The 19,444-nt window shown below is 41.1% G+C and overlaps 1 protein-coding gene across 1 annotated transcript; it reads right to left on the bottom strand.

Annotated features, from left to right (window-relative positions):
- Window positions 1-285: 285 nt before the first annotated feature.
- lifra (LIF receptor subunit alpha a) lies at window positions 286-18,607 on the bottom strand. Its single transcript, XM_070964227.1, has 18 exons — window positions 18,497-18,607; window positions 12,435-12,650; window positions 12,108-12,244; window positions 11,581-11,734; window positions 11,006-11,281; window positions 10,621-10,747; window positions 8,873-8,991; window positions 8,601-8,743; window positions 8,076-8,229; window positions 7,236-7,300; window positions 6,692-6,926; window positions 6,359-6,544; window positions 5,969-6,070; window positions 5,656-5,802; window positions 5,288-5,425; window positions 5,018-5,111; window positions 4,834-4,900; window positions 286-4,686 (listed from the first exon to the last, which is right to left on the bottom strand). The coding sequence occupies exons 2-18, from the start codon at window positions 12,634-12,636 to the stop codon at window positions 3,991-3,993; spliced, it is 3,042 nt and encodes a 1,013-aa protein (XP_070820328.1). The 5' UTR covers window positions 12,637-12,650; window positions 18,497-18,607; the 3' UTR covers window positions 286-3,990.
- Between the last annotated feature and the right edge of the window lie 837 nt (window positions 18,608-19,444).

Raw genomic sequence — 19,444 nt, 5'->3', positions numbered from 1 at the left:
CAGCGTGCTTCAGGAGGGCACTCATGGGAGCGGGCGGGCCCTGCTGACCCTGGATCAGTTTTAATTTCTGCACTCTCATTACAACCAAGAGTAATACAGTGGCTAAAAACTGATTGACATTCTGTGCAAGAGCACAGAAAGAAAACTTTACTGCAGCCATCCTTTATTATCTAGGGAAACAAATAAGACTGAAAGTAACATTGAGCACATTGACTAGCAAGCAGCAACAGATATTTATTTATATTTCTGTGGAGAGACAAAAAAGAAACAACACTGACAAACTGACAAGTGACCAGACAAATAACTTTATTGCCTTTAAACAAGTAGCATTTCAGTTCGTGTCATTAGTGTTAACATTTATTTATTCACTCAGAAGCACTTTACTGTCTCTTCATTCAATCAATAGTAAAATATTCTGCAAAATATCATGAAACAATGCGTTTTCAAAAATGAAAGCTCTTTTCAGGTGCACAATACTTCAGTCCTGTCGTCATGCACAATATTAGTCAGTGTTAGTGTTTTAAAGCCAGTGGGTAAAATAAAGGTGGAGATTTACGAGCCACTGTTTTGTAGTTATAGTTTATACAGCATGCACTGATATCATAAAAATATCTAGGGCCAGAGAGGAAGATGTGTAAGGCAGCAAGTGTACCACCCTGCTGTACAAACCACAAAATCATAATGTATATACAGACTCCAGTTAAAAATGTGGAAGGAAGATGGGAAATGTAATGACCAAATGCAAATTTGCATGTCAGCAGTTGCCGTATGTCAGCATGGTGAGTATTCTGGCCCTATTTACAACATGTCAGGCAAAGTGACACGGCTGTGATAAGATAGGAATGCAAAGCAGGCTAAACTATTCAAAGAGGACAGGATCACAATTCTGACACATTTAAAAAGGATTCCATGTGTTTAAGCACACAACAAATATACAATATGATGCCTCTACATCTCATAGGACTCTATATATCTGGCGTCATCAACAAATATTTTCCTTTATTCTCTCAGGAAAGCTGGTTAGTCAACATTAACTCTGCCCGTTATAGTATGAGGAATATCATTTCCAATGTAAAACAATATAAGATTCTTGTATGGTAAGAAGGTAACAAAAGAAAATGTCAATTATGTACAGTTAGTTGTATAAAAACAAAGATTTAGAGGAAAATAAAAAGGTGCAATTTTGTTGATCCAAATCAACATAAAAGCATGTAACACATAGCGTTCATAGGTTACCCAGGTCAAAAAGCAGTATACTTTAGTGTATTAGAAATATAACCCAAGTCTAGAAAAGTCATGACATGATTTTGCTTCATTTTAAGTATGGCTGCAAACTTTTAAAAAGCGTACTTCTGCTTAAACGTACTAAAAATTAATATACTAAATGGTGCAAAATGGTGGCATTTGAAAGTACTTAAAAACAAAAATTGTATTTAAATGTAAGTGTATTATAAATTGTTCTTCAGTGTACTTTTAAAGTATACTAAATTACAAATACTTTCAATAGTAATTAAGTGTACTTATGAAAAGTATACTGATTTTGGAGTTCTTTATAATACGTAAGTTGTAGTCAAGGACTACTTGAGTACACTTAAATATACGTGAAGGCAACAAAAGTAGCACAAAGCACTTAGTACATTCTCCAAAAGCAGAATTTAAGTATAATATTTTTTCACCTGGGTATTCTCCAAAGCTCTCCTTATTTGAGGAAGCAGATTTCAAAGGATATCAATCTGCAGCCACGTCTAAATACTCAAAAGTACTTCCACCCTTCACCACTGCCTTGAAGTGATCACTGGCCTCGCACAATTCAACTGGCTGCTTCATGCTTTACTCTTTAGCTTCTGACAAAGTCTTGAAGCTATTTTTCCCCCTGTTAATCTAGCTAACATTCAGATTAGTGTTACAAGACAAAGAGAAAGAAGGGATACATTTTTCTCAGTAGTCAAAGAGGACCGCCTGCCTGTTATCACTTCATCAATGAAGCCCTCGATTATAGTTAATCTAAGTCATCATTCATGTCACAGTAGTTTTACTTAAAGCTTGTTGGCTGGAGGCACTGAGAAACAACAGACCGCAGGCTGCCACACAGGCAAGCCAGGGCCTGGCTGTATATGATGAAATAAACATCCTGGATAAAATCTGCATAATGGTGCTTATGGGAAGCCTAAGCAATGGTGCACCCTCAACGCCCACTCTGCTCATTCATACCGCGCATGAATGAGGAGCAATAGCAGTATGTTGACTGTGCTTGGGCAAGTAGTGGCCTGTGTTTGACACCATCATGGAGATGCCAAAGTGCTGTCAATATTCAGCAAGGCCATTTTTTGTCAACAAAAGCTAACTTCTGGAAATTCACTAGAATTTCCCAACATATGCTTTCCTTTTGGTCCCCTTTTTCAATCACAAAATTTACAAGGAGGCTTCAGGAAACATCTGCAATGAAAAGTAGTCACATTAAAATAAAAATACTTTAAATGTATTGTAGACTAGATTTCCCTAAAAATGAACGAGCTTCCAAGCACAGCAAATCGACATAAAATGCATTATCGGCCATCTCTCACGGCTCCAACTGAAAGCAATCAAAGAAAAATAATCTTCACATCCACACAAATATACTGAGAGGGTCGAGGGGGAACACTATGGCAATCCTAACATAGCCCACGTTTAGAAATGTCAGCATTTACTAAAACTGATTAAAACATTACACTCAGTGCCAGTAGAATCTGTAGGGTCAACACGTAGCTGATCAGGTCTGAACTGCATTACTGCAAGATATTGTTTTTCATTTTACATGACATTTAGGAGCAAGGCAGTGTGTGAAATGTGATATGGTGCAAATGACTGGAAGTATTACATTTATCAAGGCAATTAACCTTGCTATCAGCCACCCAAGTTAATTCTCATAATTTGTTCAATACCAGCCATCCACTTAAGGATGAAACATTATATCAAACAAGGACACTGGCCTGACTGTGAAATGTCTTTCATAACAAGGAAAAAAAAAGTACAAAACTAAGGAAGACAAAAACAACAGCAAAAACACTCAAAAGTAACACAATAGTGTGTTTAAATTACATCAGTTTGTATTTATGTTCTAGCTTATATCAGTGTATATCCCCTGGGCTCAGGCCCACACAATTCCAGACCATAATAGAAAGCACCACTCATCTAACTGTGTAAAATAATGACTGCTCTCATTCATAAGTGCATCTTTCAATAATATCTCACTGTGCAGACAGTAATTTCTGAAAAATAGATAATGTCTGAGAGGATGGGAGCTACCTTGGTACTGACTTTTACAGGCTAACGCATTTTCTCCATTCCCGTTCAGTAGCTCATCAGCAGAGGACATGGGTACTAATGAGTAGAGGGTTTTCTGTCTACGTAGATACCTTCTCCTGAAACCGTCCTTTTGTAGTGCTCTTCCAAAAATGTCCGTAATGACGTGCAGTCATTTGTTTTGAAACTTTCTTGCTTCCTGTTTTCTTCTGTAGTGTAGTAAAGTTCACATCACGAAAAATAAATCCACCCGAAATGCAAGATGAAAACGGGATATACTCAGCTCAAACACAGGATACGCTTTTGCTAAATGCCCATTGTAGGGAGTCACAGAAAAGGCAGTGAGGGAACGCAACAGCCACCAGGTTGCCAGGGGGTGCAATAAACATGATGGAAATTAAGAAGTATGATGAAATCCTCTAAAGAGATTTGCTGTCAGAATAGAAATGTTTTGGCATATAAATATACAGATTTTATATTTGCATTAAAAAGTAAATTAACTATATATGTATTTCTGGATTTTTGAAATAAACACTTTAAATAGCATAATTAACCTGCTGTAAGAATGCAGTGCTACATCAAAGGAAATATTTGCCGAGACCATATGGGCAAGGCTTATTTGATGCATGACGCTGTTGACGGTAATGAACCTGAAAGCTTTCTGTTGCCCCCCCCCTTGCCTGGCTGCTAGTGGTGAGAGAGATGATATCACGGTTTTGTGGATGACAGTAAGTTGGTGAACCAGGTTGCTGCCGAAGAGGACTGCTGTCGTTTCTCCTCTGCGTGTTCCTCTCCATCAGGGAGGAGGAACTGAGTGGAAGCGACTGAGGTGGGGGATCCAAGAGACGGTGCAAGGCCGGCACCTTCCCCAGCCTCCACAGGGGAGTCAAAATGCCAGGAGCTTTGGGGTTTGTAGCCCCCTGCACTGGCAGCCTGGGGCTCTAGGAGAGGCTCTGGTGAAGCTAGGCCCATGTCTTCACTTGGGGCTCTAGTTTGCATCTGAGGCCGGTAACCCCCTCCTCCGCCTCCACAGCTGAGAGACAGATCAGCCTGGGGTCGGTGGTCCTCAGAGGAGCCCTGTGGATCCATCGGCCAGACCAAAGAAGACCCTGAGGTCTGAATCCCTGTGTATGTCACATCGGTGCGTGCTGAATCCAAAGAAGATGCAGAAGAAGCAGAGGAGTCTGGGAAACGTGGTCTTATGGGCCGTTCATCTACTACTTGGTTGTAATAGCGTAAAGACGTTGGCTCATCTGTATCAACTGGCTCGTCTCCTATCCCCTGCCCCTCTTCATCCTCGTCTTCTTCGGGAATGACGACGAGCATTTCTTTACTGGAATCCCACTCTGGCTTTTCTACAATGTGGACCATGCTGTGGGGAGATGGCTTCACATCCAAAGGTCCCTGTAAGATACACAGAGCGATTAAACACTCCACTGTGCCAGTTTACACTAAAAATACAGAAATGGGGAAACTTTCTCTTGGAAACTTTATATATAGACACAATGAGATTAGCCATGAGGGTCAGATTGGATTAAGATGATACTGTACCTGTGTCCTGGACCAATCACCTGGCAGTTTAGGCTCAGGTATGTCTGGATAGAATGCCTTTTTCACCCTGGTGACAAAGGAAAATGTCACTTGTGACGTACATTATCATCAAAAGCCTTCACATTTTCAAATAATGGAACACATCCAAACAGGGAGATGCATGATAGGAGCATAACAGTCTCACCATGTCCTTTTCTTGTAGCAAATAAAGGTGACAATGACCAGGAATAAGGCTGTGATTCCCAGAGAGGTCAAGATTTCCAGGATCAGCCAATCACCTGTGAGGACAAAACAGCAGAAATATTAGAGATATCTGACAAAGCAAGATGATAATTTTTCCTACTTTTGAATATAAATCAGCGTGGAGACTGAACCCAAGTGTGTTTAACTGCAAGCACTTATACAAGAGCATCGTTTGTAGCTTCAAATAATAATACATAACACATTCACATACTGTATGGTTCCAGCGTTATGGAGGTAGTGGCGCCTGTGCCCTCGCCCGCAGAGGTGTAGGCCTTGACGGTAAATTTATAGGAGTCCTCAGAGAAACCTTTTACTACATAGGTCCTGGTTCCAAGGTCTGACAGATTGGCTGCTCAAAGGACAGGTTGAAAAACAAAAAGGGAAAGAAGCACAGGAAGGAAAGAAAAGAAGGGGAAGGAGAGAAGCAGGAAAGGGAGCAATGAACTGGAAAGTGAGTGACCTTAACAGGATGAAAATTGCAATGTTGTAATAACATTAATTGTGCAAGTTATGTATTGGACTAACTTCTTCTACTCTAAAAGTATACGGTCTACAGAGGTCTCAGATCATGACATTTACCTAACAGTTCGAGTTGGGAGCCATTACTGATGTAAACATTGTAGCCCAATATGAAGCCTCTTCTGTTGACCAGTGGGAGCTCTTCCCAGGTGAGGACAATATCAGAGTCCTGCTGACGGGCTAGCAGACGGCCAAAACCGGAAGGGACTGCAGAAGCCACAGGGAAAGGAAGATGGGAAACAGAAGGGAGGGGTGGGAGACGTAACAGAGAGAATGGGAACAAAGAGTCAGCAATTAAAATGCAGAGTGTGATTTCTGAAGACATTTGCTTCTCCGAAAAGGCTTCGCTTTCAGCATGCAGTGCTGTCCTTACCCAGCTCCTGCATGTATCCCTGCCAGCGCTGCAGCAGCTCTGCGGGCTCTGAGGAGCAGCTGTACACGGAAAAGTTGTACCTCACACCCGGCTGGAAGTTGGCTAATGGCAAAGAAAGAGATTATTAGGTATTATGGAGCATGCTTCCAAAATTAGCAGCCCTCTATTAGCAGAGACGACAGTTATGTTTGAGTATGTAAATCCACTTGACTTTTATTTTACTTAACACTGTCCATAGCCAAAGACAGCAGGGGGACAAAGATAGTGGGGATTTTAGCCTGTACTGACTGCACAAAGACATACAGTACATCTGAAATATGCTGATAACAATGCTAGATTTTCACAAGCACGGTTGATTTTGTTTTAACGGTGGCATCAAGTCTTGCCTACCTGACTCAATTGAGATATTAGTGTTCCCAGCAGCCACCTTAATCCACTCCAGAGGACAGTCCCTCATGCAGGAGGCATCATGCCATTCCACCACATAACCACATGTGGCGTTGGCAACGCTCTGCCAGAACAGAGGGAAAACTCTGTCTGTATAGACCACCCTGGACACAGCAAGAGGCTCCACACCTGGAAAGAAAAAAATATGTATACAGCACTTATTCTCCTTTTGTAACTAATTGACTGCTGTTTCAGTCTTTCAGGTGAGACCAATGTTTCAAGACTGGAAACAGACATTGAAAAAGACAAACACACTCTCCCTCCGTTTCCACATACCTGCCAGACGCAGAGGTATAAGCAAATTTGCAGGTTGAGACGCCCCATTGTTGTTCATTGCAAAGACGGTTGCTATGACTTTGTCACCGCTGAAGGCAGCAAGCTGTGTGAGGTTGATTGGAGCAGCAGAAGCATCTGGTGAAAAGATTTGCGTGTGCTGTCGATCTTCTTGAGGGCTCCAGAGCGTAACGTTATAACCTGTGATCGGACCGTGGCTCTGTCTTCGAGTCAGAGGCTAGAAGAAATCAAATGAAAGGGAAAGATGTGGGAGACAGAAAGACAGAGGTTATTTTAAATCACCTTTTGCTTACAATTTCAGATATTCATACAGTATATTCACAAAAGGTCAAACTTCTTAATGTCCAAACAGAGAATAGGATTAAAATGAAGAGAGACAGACAGACAAAGACTAAAACAGAAGAAACCTGACAGGCAATGCACTTGTGTCATCTGAGTGTCGCTTGTGTGAACATGCTGTAACTCCCTGTTCTCTGCAGTAAAAAGAGCAAACTGTCAATTGCAAATCCACAATCTGAAAAATTACCTTCCATATGACCTGCCCAGTGTTGTCTCTGTTTATCCACAGCCACACGTCAGGAGAATCTGGAACTGAGAGATGCCAAAAAAACACACAAATGAAAAAGAGAAATGGCGCTTGTCCCATTTCTACTATTGAAAACACAGAGCCATAAAAAGATGACTCCAAAAAGAAGTTCATTATTGATGTTGGAAATTGCAGTTTGAAAAAACTCTTAGAACAAGGTCCATTTTCTTTCTCAGTTACCCTTAAACAAACACCTATATATGCGCACACGACCAAAATCCAATACCAGGGTCATGTGACAACTGAACCATCTCTACGAAGAATGAGCAAGCTGAGGAAAGCCACAAGATGTCGCTGAAAGCTCAGGACAATATCTGGTACGTGGACACTGAAACAAGTATTTTTTGTGCAGGGAGCTCTTTTTATGTATATGAATATACCTCAAATTCATCCGGTCAAAACAACTATGACTCAGCCTTTAATGGACACACTGGCTCTATTGTAACTGACACTGACTAATTGCTACAAGCCATTAAACATGAAACGCTCAGGGCATCCTGGTAGCTCAACAATTCATAATCGATTAATCGTTTTTTTTAATCAGTCAAATATGCAACACATTAAGTTACAGCTTCTAAAAATTAAGAATTTGCAACCTTTCTTTGTCTCATATACATTTGGGGTTTTAGACTGTTGGTCCGACAACATAAGTAATCTTCATATTTTACAGACTAAACCGTTAACTGAAAAGGAAACAAACACTGATACAGTAATCAGTACTGAAAAGTGTCAGTAGTTGCAGCCTTAGTTCAATAAGAGACACCATGAATAAACACTTACCAGTAGTGATGGTTTTGAAGGAGAATGGTTTGCTCCAGTCTCCCCACTTCCAGAAATTCTGCTGGGCACCACAGCGGACTTTGACACTGTAATCCTCATTAGGATACAGGTCTGAGAAAACCACTGACCGAAGGCCCACACCAGAGAAGGTATGCTGGACACATACATTAGACATTATTACTGTTTAGCACACTCATGGTCACACAAAGGGACAGAGCATGCGGACACAAGGTTGTAATTGTTCAAAGTAATGTGGTGCGTCATTTGTATATTACACTGAAAATGTGGTCAAAGAATAAATGATATTATCTGACTGACATACTGTACATACACAAAGAGAAAACACCAAAACAGAGAGAAGGGTCTATACATTAAAACAAAGAAGAGCAAATAAACAAACAAATGAGCTTGTGGTCTTTTCCTGGAACAAACACACACACACACACACACACACACACACACACACACACACACACACACACACACACACACACACACACATTAGCACACATACAGATAACTCACCTCTGTTTTGTACCCATCGGAGGTAAGCTCCACCTGGCAGACAAGAGCCAGGGAGGCATAGCTGTTGTAGTCCCACTGCCACAGCACAGTGGCATTCCAGGCATGGACAACAGAACTCAGGTTAGCTGGTGCTACTGGACGCACTGAGGACAAAAGGGTGAAACACTTTAGATGGCATTTCATGTCTACACCTAATTCTACTTTGAGAAAAACGTGTATAAGAAGCAATAGAGTGTATCCATCCATTGATTGTGATAAGGTGATACACCTACCTCTGTGACTGATTTCAGCTTGGTCAGTGAGGCTGTACTGGCCAAGAGGATTCACAGCCACCAGTGTCCAGTTACCCTCCCACTGGTCCAAAGTACACTCTCTCTGCTTCTGCGGTGGCCTGCCTCCAACAAAACACAACAGATGAAAAATGCACAGCACATTTGGTAAGAGTGTGGCAATCAAAACGCTCAAATCAAAAGACAAATGACTACGATCACTTCAGGTTCAGACACAGGGCCAAGCACATCCATGACATAACTTCTGGCCAGCCTTCACAACAGTGTTTCCTATGCTTTGATTTATTTGTGGCAGCCCGCCACAACATTAAAAGCAACCACGACACACTGATTTTCTGTTTCTTTACTATTTGAAATGGGTACAATCGTTTTCATTGTAGAACTGTGTGCAGTGCATTCATTCGCTTTAGCTCCTCCTCGCTGCGCTCTCGCTCTGTATATAACATGTTGACCCGTCTGCAAATAACCCTCTTCTACATTCCTTTCACACGCTGAATCAAAACATGATCAAGCGTGGGAGGAAGGATTGTTATTGGCTTTTCTCTGCAGAGATGATAACTGCACAAATTCCTGAACAGAATCCATCTGGAATTCATGAATGTTTTGTTTCACTTCTGGAGAAATTTGCCCACAACTGATGTATTCAAGTTCCCTCTATGGTCTTAACACAACACTGTCAATCTCGGAGACTCATCTCTTCTTTTAAGTTATTAGCAAATGAGCCGAGGAAGGTTCTGCAGTCAAGCAAGCTGTCATTTCGAAAACTCGGTCAAGCCAGCCACCTGATTTTGATACATATCTATTCACGCTGTTATGGTGCCGGCTTGGATCAGTCAAAAAGGACAACAGACTTGCAATTGTCTGACACAAATGGAGCTGTATATTATATGTTCGTTGAAATAGTTGCAGTGGAGCACCCATTTTTTGGTCTGTGGGTGTGTTTTATTCTGCACACATGCACGCCCCTGCCTGGCCACTCCCCCGGTAAAACCATAAATACAATCTAATTCCATGGAAAACACTTGACAATTCCTGTAAAAGGTCTGGCACACATCCAGTCTGCTATCAATGTTAAACGGGCAAGCGGAGGCAGCAAATGGTTACTTAGACTAAGTGCTTTGTATTTCTTGTCATCCTCTCTCTCGGGTGATTTTTTTCAACCGAGAAGAAAACATTTTTTAAAGAAAGGCGGACAAAAAAAAAATCATAAATAATGCAGGGATATTGTATCAGAAACAAAGTGAGATTGCACCACATCCTGGCGTGTCCATGAATTGAATAAAAATCTAAAAATCATTCCATCATGGCCACCTCTGTCCTGGACTGGACTTTTGACTTAACATCTGAGAGTTTCCAATATACTGTGTGTGTTTGCTCCTGTTTGTTATGGTGTTTGGATATGAGTCAGACACAGATACTACTGTATGACTAAGTAGGCGTTAATGTGATAGTATGTTACTTCTCGCTAGCATGACTCAGCTCCACTGTTTTGATTTTCCATTGGCAAAAGTTGGGGCTGGTACCTGGTACCTTTTTGTCATCACCTCGGTCAAGGTGCCAAGAGAGTTGAGTGAGTTGAGTATGAATAAGTGAGTGTGTACAGTTCTGCTACCCAACCCGAGCCCCACGGCTTCTGACAACATATCAGGTTTCAGGTTGGGTTACAGCCCAGGTGAGGTTCAACTATTCTTAAAAGTCATTTACTGTGTGTATGAGTGCGAATGTGGTACCTCTTGTTCACTGAATATAGTGTTCCTCGTTTGCCGTACAAGTGTGAGTCTCGTCCTTCGTTCCACTGGCACACAGCTGAGGTCAAGTCACGAGTCTCGCACACAAAATCACTGGGCAGGGGTGGATCTGGGGAAGGGGACAAGTCAAAATGTATTTGCTTAATCATATACATATCTAAATAAAGATTACATACAGATACATAATTACCAATGCATATCTTAAAGAAAAGCTCTGGAATAATCGGAAGTCTTACACTGACTGCTTCAGTATCATCTATCATTTCTCACTTCAGACTCCCTCTCTCTGTCATTCCAATCACATTTACCTAACTTACATATGACAACCATTCCCACTTCACTTTATTCATGCAGTTACTGGTCTTACATCCAACAAACACCACTGCGCCGGTCAACTTTGCCTTCAGGTTGTCGTAACAGAGGATGTTGGTTCCCGTCCTCTTAGATGATCCCTGATTAAACACTGTAGTGGCGTAGCTTCGCCTACTCAGTCGTGTCGTGTTCATGACTGTGCTGCCGGAGAGGATGGTGCCAAAGATCTTCCCTTCTTCCACGATACAGCAGAAGGTGGTGTTGGCCCCCACAGGTACAACTCTGTCCTGGGGGTACATCTGGAATTTCTCATTGCTGGGGAGGTCGTTTCCTGAAAAGGGGGAGAGGGAGAAAGGAGAGGGTTTAAAATGTTCAAATGAAAGACAAGCGGGGAGAGGGAGATATAAATAGAGACCTATGTCTAGGTACAAAGTAAAGTCATCTGTTTGACTTAAAATAGGCATCTCAGAGAGAAAAAGAATTTGAAACAGAAACACCCTTCACTGAGCCTGTGTACGTATAAATGCAGCTTTTTAATCCCAAACTGACACTTCAGGCAAAGCAGTATTTATGCTTCTCTAATTATTGGTGTCCTACAATATATACAGGTGTAATTACTGCCCCTCTGACCTTGAAGTATCTCAGTGTTGCTCCATTCACTGGTTGTGTGTCCATCTCTTGAGCGGATTTTGATTGACAGCGAGGTACACTCCAGAGGTTCAACTGATGTCCAGTTCCACTGGTGCTGACCACCCACCTCGTTCACTGCCACAGACAGTGTCTCCTACAGGTAATACACATAAATACACAGTGAAGGACTGAACCAGAACAACGTGAAGCTGGCAGACGATTGTGATGACAATGACGGTTAGAGCTCAAGTAGGAAAAGAAGCAAAGCTGTCTGAATTATCATATCATCTGCACAGCCTATTATAGCAAAATGTGCTGCAGAGGCAAATAAGTTAAATATAGCTTTGAAAGCTCCTTTTAGAGCCCACATATCTGCCAATTTTAGCTGATTGCAGATATCTATATATAGATGCAGATATATCAGTCGAGCCATTGCTCCTTTCGCATCAGAACGTAACCAACATTTATTAAAACTGCACAATAAGAAAAGCATGAGAACAAATGAAGAAAAAGAGAAATGCTCTTACATAGAAGACAGTTTCATTGAGCTCAGTTCGTAGAATCATAAGATCAAAGGTTGTGGCTGCTCCTCCCAGCCAGGATATGGATAGTTGCTGTGTATACTTGTTGGCTGACAGGCTCACCTGCTGGGGCACAGGAAGGGCTGGAAAAAAAAAGATCGGGACAGGATTGAGGGATTTTAAAAGTATACAGACATGGTTTTTGTATGAGCCCCACAGATGCAAACAGAAAACCTTTCCATACCGACCTGCATCAATATTCAACACTGTGCGCATTGAGCATTGCGGATTATCGATTTATCAGAGGGTGGAAACTATCCCTTGATGTCTTACCATCTTTGGCATGAGTGCACAGAACCGAGAGGCCCAGGAGCACGCAGATGAGCCAGACAGGGCTACAGTTAGGCTTTGAGCTGAGACTGACGCTTAAACGAGGCATGGTGATCAACTGGCCGTGTTCCTGTCTGCAGATCCGAAGGTGCTTGTCCTCTCCACTACAGCAACAACATTCTGGACATCCTGAGAGGTGGGACATAGACAGAGGGTGGCCTGTGGGAAAGGACAGCAGAGGAGGGAAAACCGTAAATGTATAATAAATACAACAGACATCTGCTAAACATAAACATAACAAAAAAAAAGAAACACAACGCCTACGCTGCAAGGATGTTCAACCAAATTAATGGTGAGAAAGTTAGAATTTGTTAGCAAACTGGGAAAGCCATTTTGTTGAACTAAAACTCCCTGACTGTCAACACGCAGCGCTGGTTTATACTGCAACTATGAAGGTGTTGTTGACAGCAGCAGTCGAGGCTGAGGGCAACTGTTGGAGTCGTGCAAACACGATGTCCTTATTTATGAATTACTCAGGCATGCGCTGTAATTTCATAAAATGTCTCGAGATCGAGTTGGTTCGCGCCTGTCACTGCACGGTTCTGGGGAGGAGCTGCAATCTGTAGCACCCTTTTGAGTTTTTCCGATAACTCCTTGCCAACCGAAATTGTTGCAAGAATGCAGGCCAAAGCCTGAAGTACCACTGCCAGGAAAATCCAACTTTTGACATCGACACAAGAAAACACGTCCCTCAGGCAGCTGCTTTCAGTCTAGATGTGGAAACTCTCAAGTCAGAAACTGCTGTTTGTATAAAGCTTGTTTCTCAGCCAGTTCACCTGCCCTCCTCTCAACTTCCTGTGTAGTTTTTGAATGATGAAGGCTTGGTTTTGCTGCTTATCTATTAACAATGCTACTACTGTATACACAACCAGATGGTGATCAGACAGATAGAGAGAGTCAAGCCGGGGACAAAGCTGATGAACAGCTGAGAGTCCGTCACACTGAATGCATACAGGATGCCTTGTGTAACACACTTGGGATTGCTCTGTGTTTTTTTGCTGTTATACATTGCCTTACATGTTCCAGCATGTGTAACTGATACTTTCAGAATCATTTCAGTTTCAGTATTACTTCAGTGAGATAAACACAGCCAAACATGTGCAAACATTAAAGTACACGGTGCTGCAAAAGCTCAAAGTAAGAGGATGGGAAGCTGGAAGCAATGAAGATTCAGCTGAAATACGTGGAACTATTTTTTCCAGGGAAATATTTATCCACCAGAACAACCTGTTTTATATTGACTGGAAGGCCACAGTGTATTAATTTCTACTGTCAATATAGCTTTAGGCAGAAAGCTGCACTCCCACAACCACATGCTTGTGCTTTTATATTTCATGCTCCATACCAGGGTTATGGAATAAACAAACGATGGGCCACACTACTGTTTACTCAGTAAATTAATGAAATCATTAATCATTAGTTGCAGCTAATTAAGAGTATAGTCAAATACTTGCAACGCAATAATTGCGCAAAGATGGATTCAACAAAACCACATTAACAATAATGAAACTCTAATGCAAATGGCCTCAATAAGATACAAGGTGTTTCAGACTGGCATACTGAAAACTACAACTTCCATATCTCCACTGTATGCTTCCGCCAACCAAGTCAGGTCACCAGTTGAGGTAACTTGAAAACATAATGCCTCTGGTCACAGCAGTCACCAGCACAGAGGCAGAAAAATTTGGTCATCTGCAAAAACATCGTGGTGGGGAGTGCAAGGTCAAAGCTCAGTGCATTAAATGATGTCATCCTCTGTTGAAACATGCCAGAGAAACGAATCAATACGCTTGATTAAAGCACAAAAGGAGATGCTGTGACAATTTTGTTATGAGCCTCGGCCTTGATGAACCTGTATGTGCACATTTGTAACGCTCAGTTGTTTGTGTATTTAACCATCAGCGAAACGCTGAAGTGCAGTTCTTCTAGTTTCCCTTGAGACAGGCTGAGACAGGCCTCGAACTGCTGTGTAGCCTGATAAAACAATGCTTTCAAGTTCATTTGATTTATCATGTGACCACTGCGAGCCTTCTGAAACAAATGAGACATTTTCTTTGCAACTGATTTCACAACTTCTCACTGTCTGCTAAGAGATAAGTTGGCAAAGAAATAAATTAAATTAAATCAAATCAGAGATTGATTAAATAAAAAGAAAAGCTCTTAATGGCCCTGCAATAAGGTTACACAAACAAATACACAGTGAGACACTGATTCCAGGGAAAAGAACGCCTACTTTACGGAAAGGGGGGCAGGAACACCTTTATCTCCTGCAAATCTAACTGCCTGCCAAATGTTTCCAAATCACTGGTTAGTTTGGGTCAAATCCAGGGATCAAATGCAATGAGAAAAATGAGAGGACACAAGAATTAATAAAAGATCTGTCTTGGTCAGATAAAAGAATATTTAAGTGGCTTTTGAAAAGCGTTCAGTACAGGAAGACAAGTATTGTAAACAAGTACACAAAATATCAAGTATCACCACTAAATTATGTCTAAAGGAATCTCTACAGAACATCTTGCTAATCACTTATCAACGTTTTCTTTCCTTTAGATGCTTGTGCAGCAGTACATCCAAATCTTGGATGTTCTTTAACAGCTGCTTCCTAAAGTGGTTTCACACCTGGTTCTAAAAAAGCTCCAATTCAGGCATGAAGCACACATGGATGAACTTTAAGATCTCATCCATCAGTGGTTTGCTTTGCATGCACAGTAATTGATTTTACTGTGCATTTCTAAGGCAGTGGAGCAACTGGAGGCCTGCAGCTGCTACATTAACACACTGTTAATGCAACAGAGCCTATACTCAGCAGCTACTTCTGAAGCCAAAAAACACATTAACCTCATGAATATGTTGTCTTTAGACTTGGTTAACAGGATCTGACCGGGCTGCCCAGTCTTTCCACAGTTGGCTAGGATTCTTAAAAAAAGCTTCTGGTGTGTTCCTGGCTTAAAAGGCATCACCTCCAGATGAAATTCAGAGGCAAGGCTCTATATAAATACAGCTGTGTGGTGTCAAGGTTTCACACATGTGTGTGCCTGCACCAAAAAGGTTTCTGAGCCTATTGCAGGCCTTGTGGGACCCCACATAAAAAGAGCCATTATATGTTTTAGTAGTCCTGGATGCTAAAAAAAAATATATTTTTCCAACTTCAGTTTGACGTGAAACATTTTACAACCTCCAATGTAACCTACAACCATCTGAGCCCTGAAGAAAAAAAAAAAACATAGTGCACTCACTGATGGGAAGCGGGAAAACAGCTGCAGATTCTGGGAAATCTAACCAAGAAACTGATAGCCACAAATGCACACCAACACACAAATCAATACTCCTCTGCTGGGCTCTGGTCCTTGTCCTTGAAGCAGTAATAAATATGACCACAAACTACAAAAACCACAAGGATTTTGTTGTTACTTAAAAACCAAGCCCAAACCTCATCTGTAGTACTGCAGTAGTCCTATTTTGGGAAAGAACAAACTCACCTTAAAAACATGTTGTGATTTGGAGTTTGTCTCCTCTGTCCACACTGGACTTTGCCTCTGTTCTGTTTGACTATTCAGCTGTGTAAGGCAGGAGGAGTAAGCCATGGAAAATGTGCCTGCTTACTCGCACACAATATATACTGTGCAGGACCTATGATGCAATCATTTTCCAGAATTCCAAATTCCCTCAAATGGTCTCATTGGTCCCTCATATTGACATTAAGGGTTTGTGCAAGTCAGAAAACATGCAGTTACTGGCATAAGCAAAATTGTATGTTTGTTTGGAGTGAGTGTGTTTGTGTGTTGGCTGGAGCACTTCACTATACTACAACTGTTTTGTGTTTCATCTATGAACTATTCTAACACTTGTTTCAGTCTAGAGGACATCCTTAATTATAAGGTGGAATGTTATTCCCACTAGCCTAAAACCCAAAGCAGGACAAAAATAAAAATGAATTGGAGGCAAAGCCAAAATTACTTCAAACTACCACTGCTTGGAGAGAAAAAAAAAAAAACTACTTACAGAAAATACTATAACAAGCTTAGAATGGTTTCATCACGATCTCAATTGACATCAGATTGTTATTATTCATCCAAGCTATAGTGTTTTCCATAGAATAAACAAGCATTTTATAATCATATGCACAGTGTACACAGCCACCAACCTTAAAGCACCTTACTATCACAACCACATGAGTAAAACAAAGAACAGAACCTATGATAGTACTCTTTGCTAAAAGTGTGTGGGATGGCAGCTGAAGCCAAACCCTTGTAAAACTTGTGCATCTGTTCTCAGCCTACACTCAGCAACGCTGTCATTATGCTGTCATACCATGGTCACCAGTACCAAAGAAATAAGCACATGGTGCCTCTAGTATACGATAGAAGTGTGGTGACTTTTTGAAACATGAGCTAAAGTTGCTGCTAATTATGTTTGGCCTTTAAATGGGATGAGAGGAAGACCGGATGCTAGTGAGAGAGTTAACAGATGAGTGTGTCTGCGTGAAATGTCAGTGCTCTGACCTCAGTGGAGCAGGGACATTCAGTTCTGTGTGTGTAGCTTTTGGACCGCAACCAAACAATATTTCCTTCCTTCACTCTCCCTGTAATCCTGCATGAATGTAAATCTTGGAACAAACAGGAAGTGAGTAAAAAAGCCACTTTGAAATAAACACTTTGCCTTTAGGCGCTTCTAAATTCTCTTAAGATAATTCAACACACAGACTGAAAGTCAAAGCATGTCAACCCAACCCCAATGCCCGCATAAAGCACTCTGATCTGTTTTAAGACAAACACAGCCAAGTTACTGGTAATACAGAAAACACATTAACAGGGCAGCCATTGTCCTGTCAGGTACGAGCAGGCACCTCTTATTCATTCAGATTGTTAGGGTGACTAATGTTCAGAGTTTCTCATATGAAGTCATACTAGGATGACAGTATTTAGCATGAAAACTGACCCCCTGTTTTTTACAATTCATCCTAACGTAGGACCCCAGCATTTTTATTCCAAAACAACAGGATACAGCACAACACAACTCTTGTTCTTTGCTGCTAAAAGCAAGTGTTAAAAGTATCAAGTATCAAGACATCTATGCAAAAGCATGTAAATATTAACTCTGAATTAAGAGCTGTCACTCGCCTCCCCTGTGCAGGTAGAGATGGTATCAGTGTAACACCTGACAAGGAATGATTGCTAATCCACGTTAACAGTAGCCTTTTCATACAATTTCTGTTTTTAAATTTCTTTAAGTTGCACATTCTCTCACAAAAAAAAAAACTATAATAATTACTATGAACTCTAACCTGTAAGAGTGACAAATAAGGTGCGTTATTACGTGATCTAAACCCAGGTTTCTGTCACTATATGTATGTGGAGACAGAAAAATAACAAACAGCGTTTGCGGTGGGATGCATCCTGTTATTAGCACATAGGCTGGGTCATCAAAATATTATGAAATCATCATTTAAGTTTAGTTGTTCTGACTTTCTCCAATCTGCGAGCAAAGCAGACATGATGACGAAATACACGTTATCATACTGTACATCACACATTGGTGGTCCCCCGTACAGAAAAATAAGAATAACCATATGTCTGCTCACTCAACACCTAGTAGATAGTCATGTGTAATGGCTATCGTTTGATTGTGAAGTGGGTAATACAGCAGATTTCGCAAACTGCATCATCCCAGGCCGGTTTGCATCATTAGCATTAGCAAATGGGCAACATGATGGGTACAAGCCTTATCGTAAACAACGAACAGATGGTTATTACTCTTTATAAATGTAGCAGTCACTTCTAGGAATAAATTATCGACAGAGACAGAGTACTTAAATTAGACAAGATGAGTTACGTGTCATTTTAAATATATTTAGGGTTAACTTCGCAGGCAGCACCCACCACCACACACGCAGACAGGCCACTGATGTTTGGAAAAACACTACTAGCTACAGTCGCTAACGTCTACGCCGTTTACGAACTGACCTTAAAACGTTATTATGAGTTCACAAATAGCACCAAAATTACCTCTGGTGTGGCAAAAAGTCCTTTTCAGTGTTGTTTCGGTTATATGTATCCAATAATCCAGTTTCTTAAAAATCCTGACCCGTGTGAGGTTGCTAGAGCATTCCCAATGACTCCAGAATAGCTTGGGATTACTGGAACAGAGCGAACCAGGACGTTTGATTGACGCTTGCACTGACCAATGGGCTTTGACTAACCCGTTTAGCGCAGGGGAGAGGGTGTTGTCGTGTTGCGTTAAGGTTACACAGGAAAAACGACTGGAATGGTCCCGACCATGGTCACGACATCCCCAAACCACTGTCAGGAGGTGACATAAGGCGATATTACCGATTTTCTGCAGTCCATTACAAGAGTCCTTTACTAGAGTGATATAAAAATAAATGATGTGACGCTTATTTAAAGTAGAACAAACTCCTGTAATGATTTTAACAGGTGCTGTGACATTATCTATCCAATGACATGACACACACCCAAAATTTTGTATGACTTCGTTGCGGGACCCAAATGCACCTCCTAAACTATGTGTTGATTGCGAAAAGGCTTATGCAATAATGAAGACTTTTGAAAAAAAAAAAAAAAAAAAAAAAAAAAAAATGCGTTGCCTTGTAACAAACAATTTACAAAACCCTAACACATTTAAAATGTGCTGAGTGATTGCGATGCTTTTTAAGTATCTGTTAAATTTGAAATGGTCCCAGCCAAATAATTAGGGAATTGACAATATAAGCTGGGTGATATTGTTCAAATCTTTACCATTATGCTAATACACATATTTTGGTCAATCGGGCCTGATACTGTAAGTCATTTGTTCCTGTTTTGTTAATTGCTTAAACCAAACTTGGTTTGTTGTTGTTGTATAACATTTTGACAACAGAGAAGAGAAGAGAAGAGAAGAGAAGAGAAGAGAAGAGAAGAGAAGAGAAGAGAAGAGAAGAGAAGAGAAGAGAAGAG

Source organism: Chaetodon trifascialis, chromosome 6 (genome assembly GCF_039877785.1).
Source record: "Chaetodon trifascialis isolate fChaTrf1 chromosome 6, fChaTrf1.hap1, whole genome shotgun sequence".
Taxonomy (NCBI): domain Eukaryota; kingdom Metazoa; phylum Chordata; class Actinopteri; order Chaetodontiformes; family Chaetodontidae; genus Chaetodon; species Chaetodon trifascialis.
The sequence above is the reverse complement of the archived record's forward strand: the minus strand, read 5'-3'. Positions and strand labels throughout refer to the sequence as shown.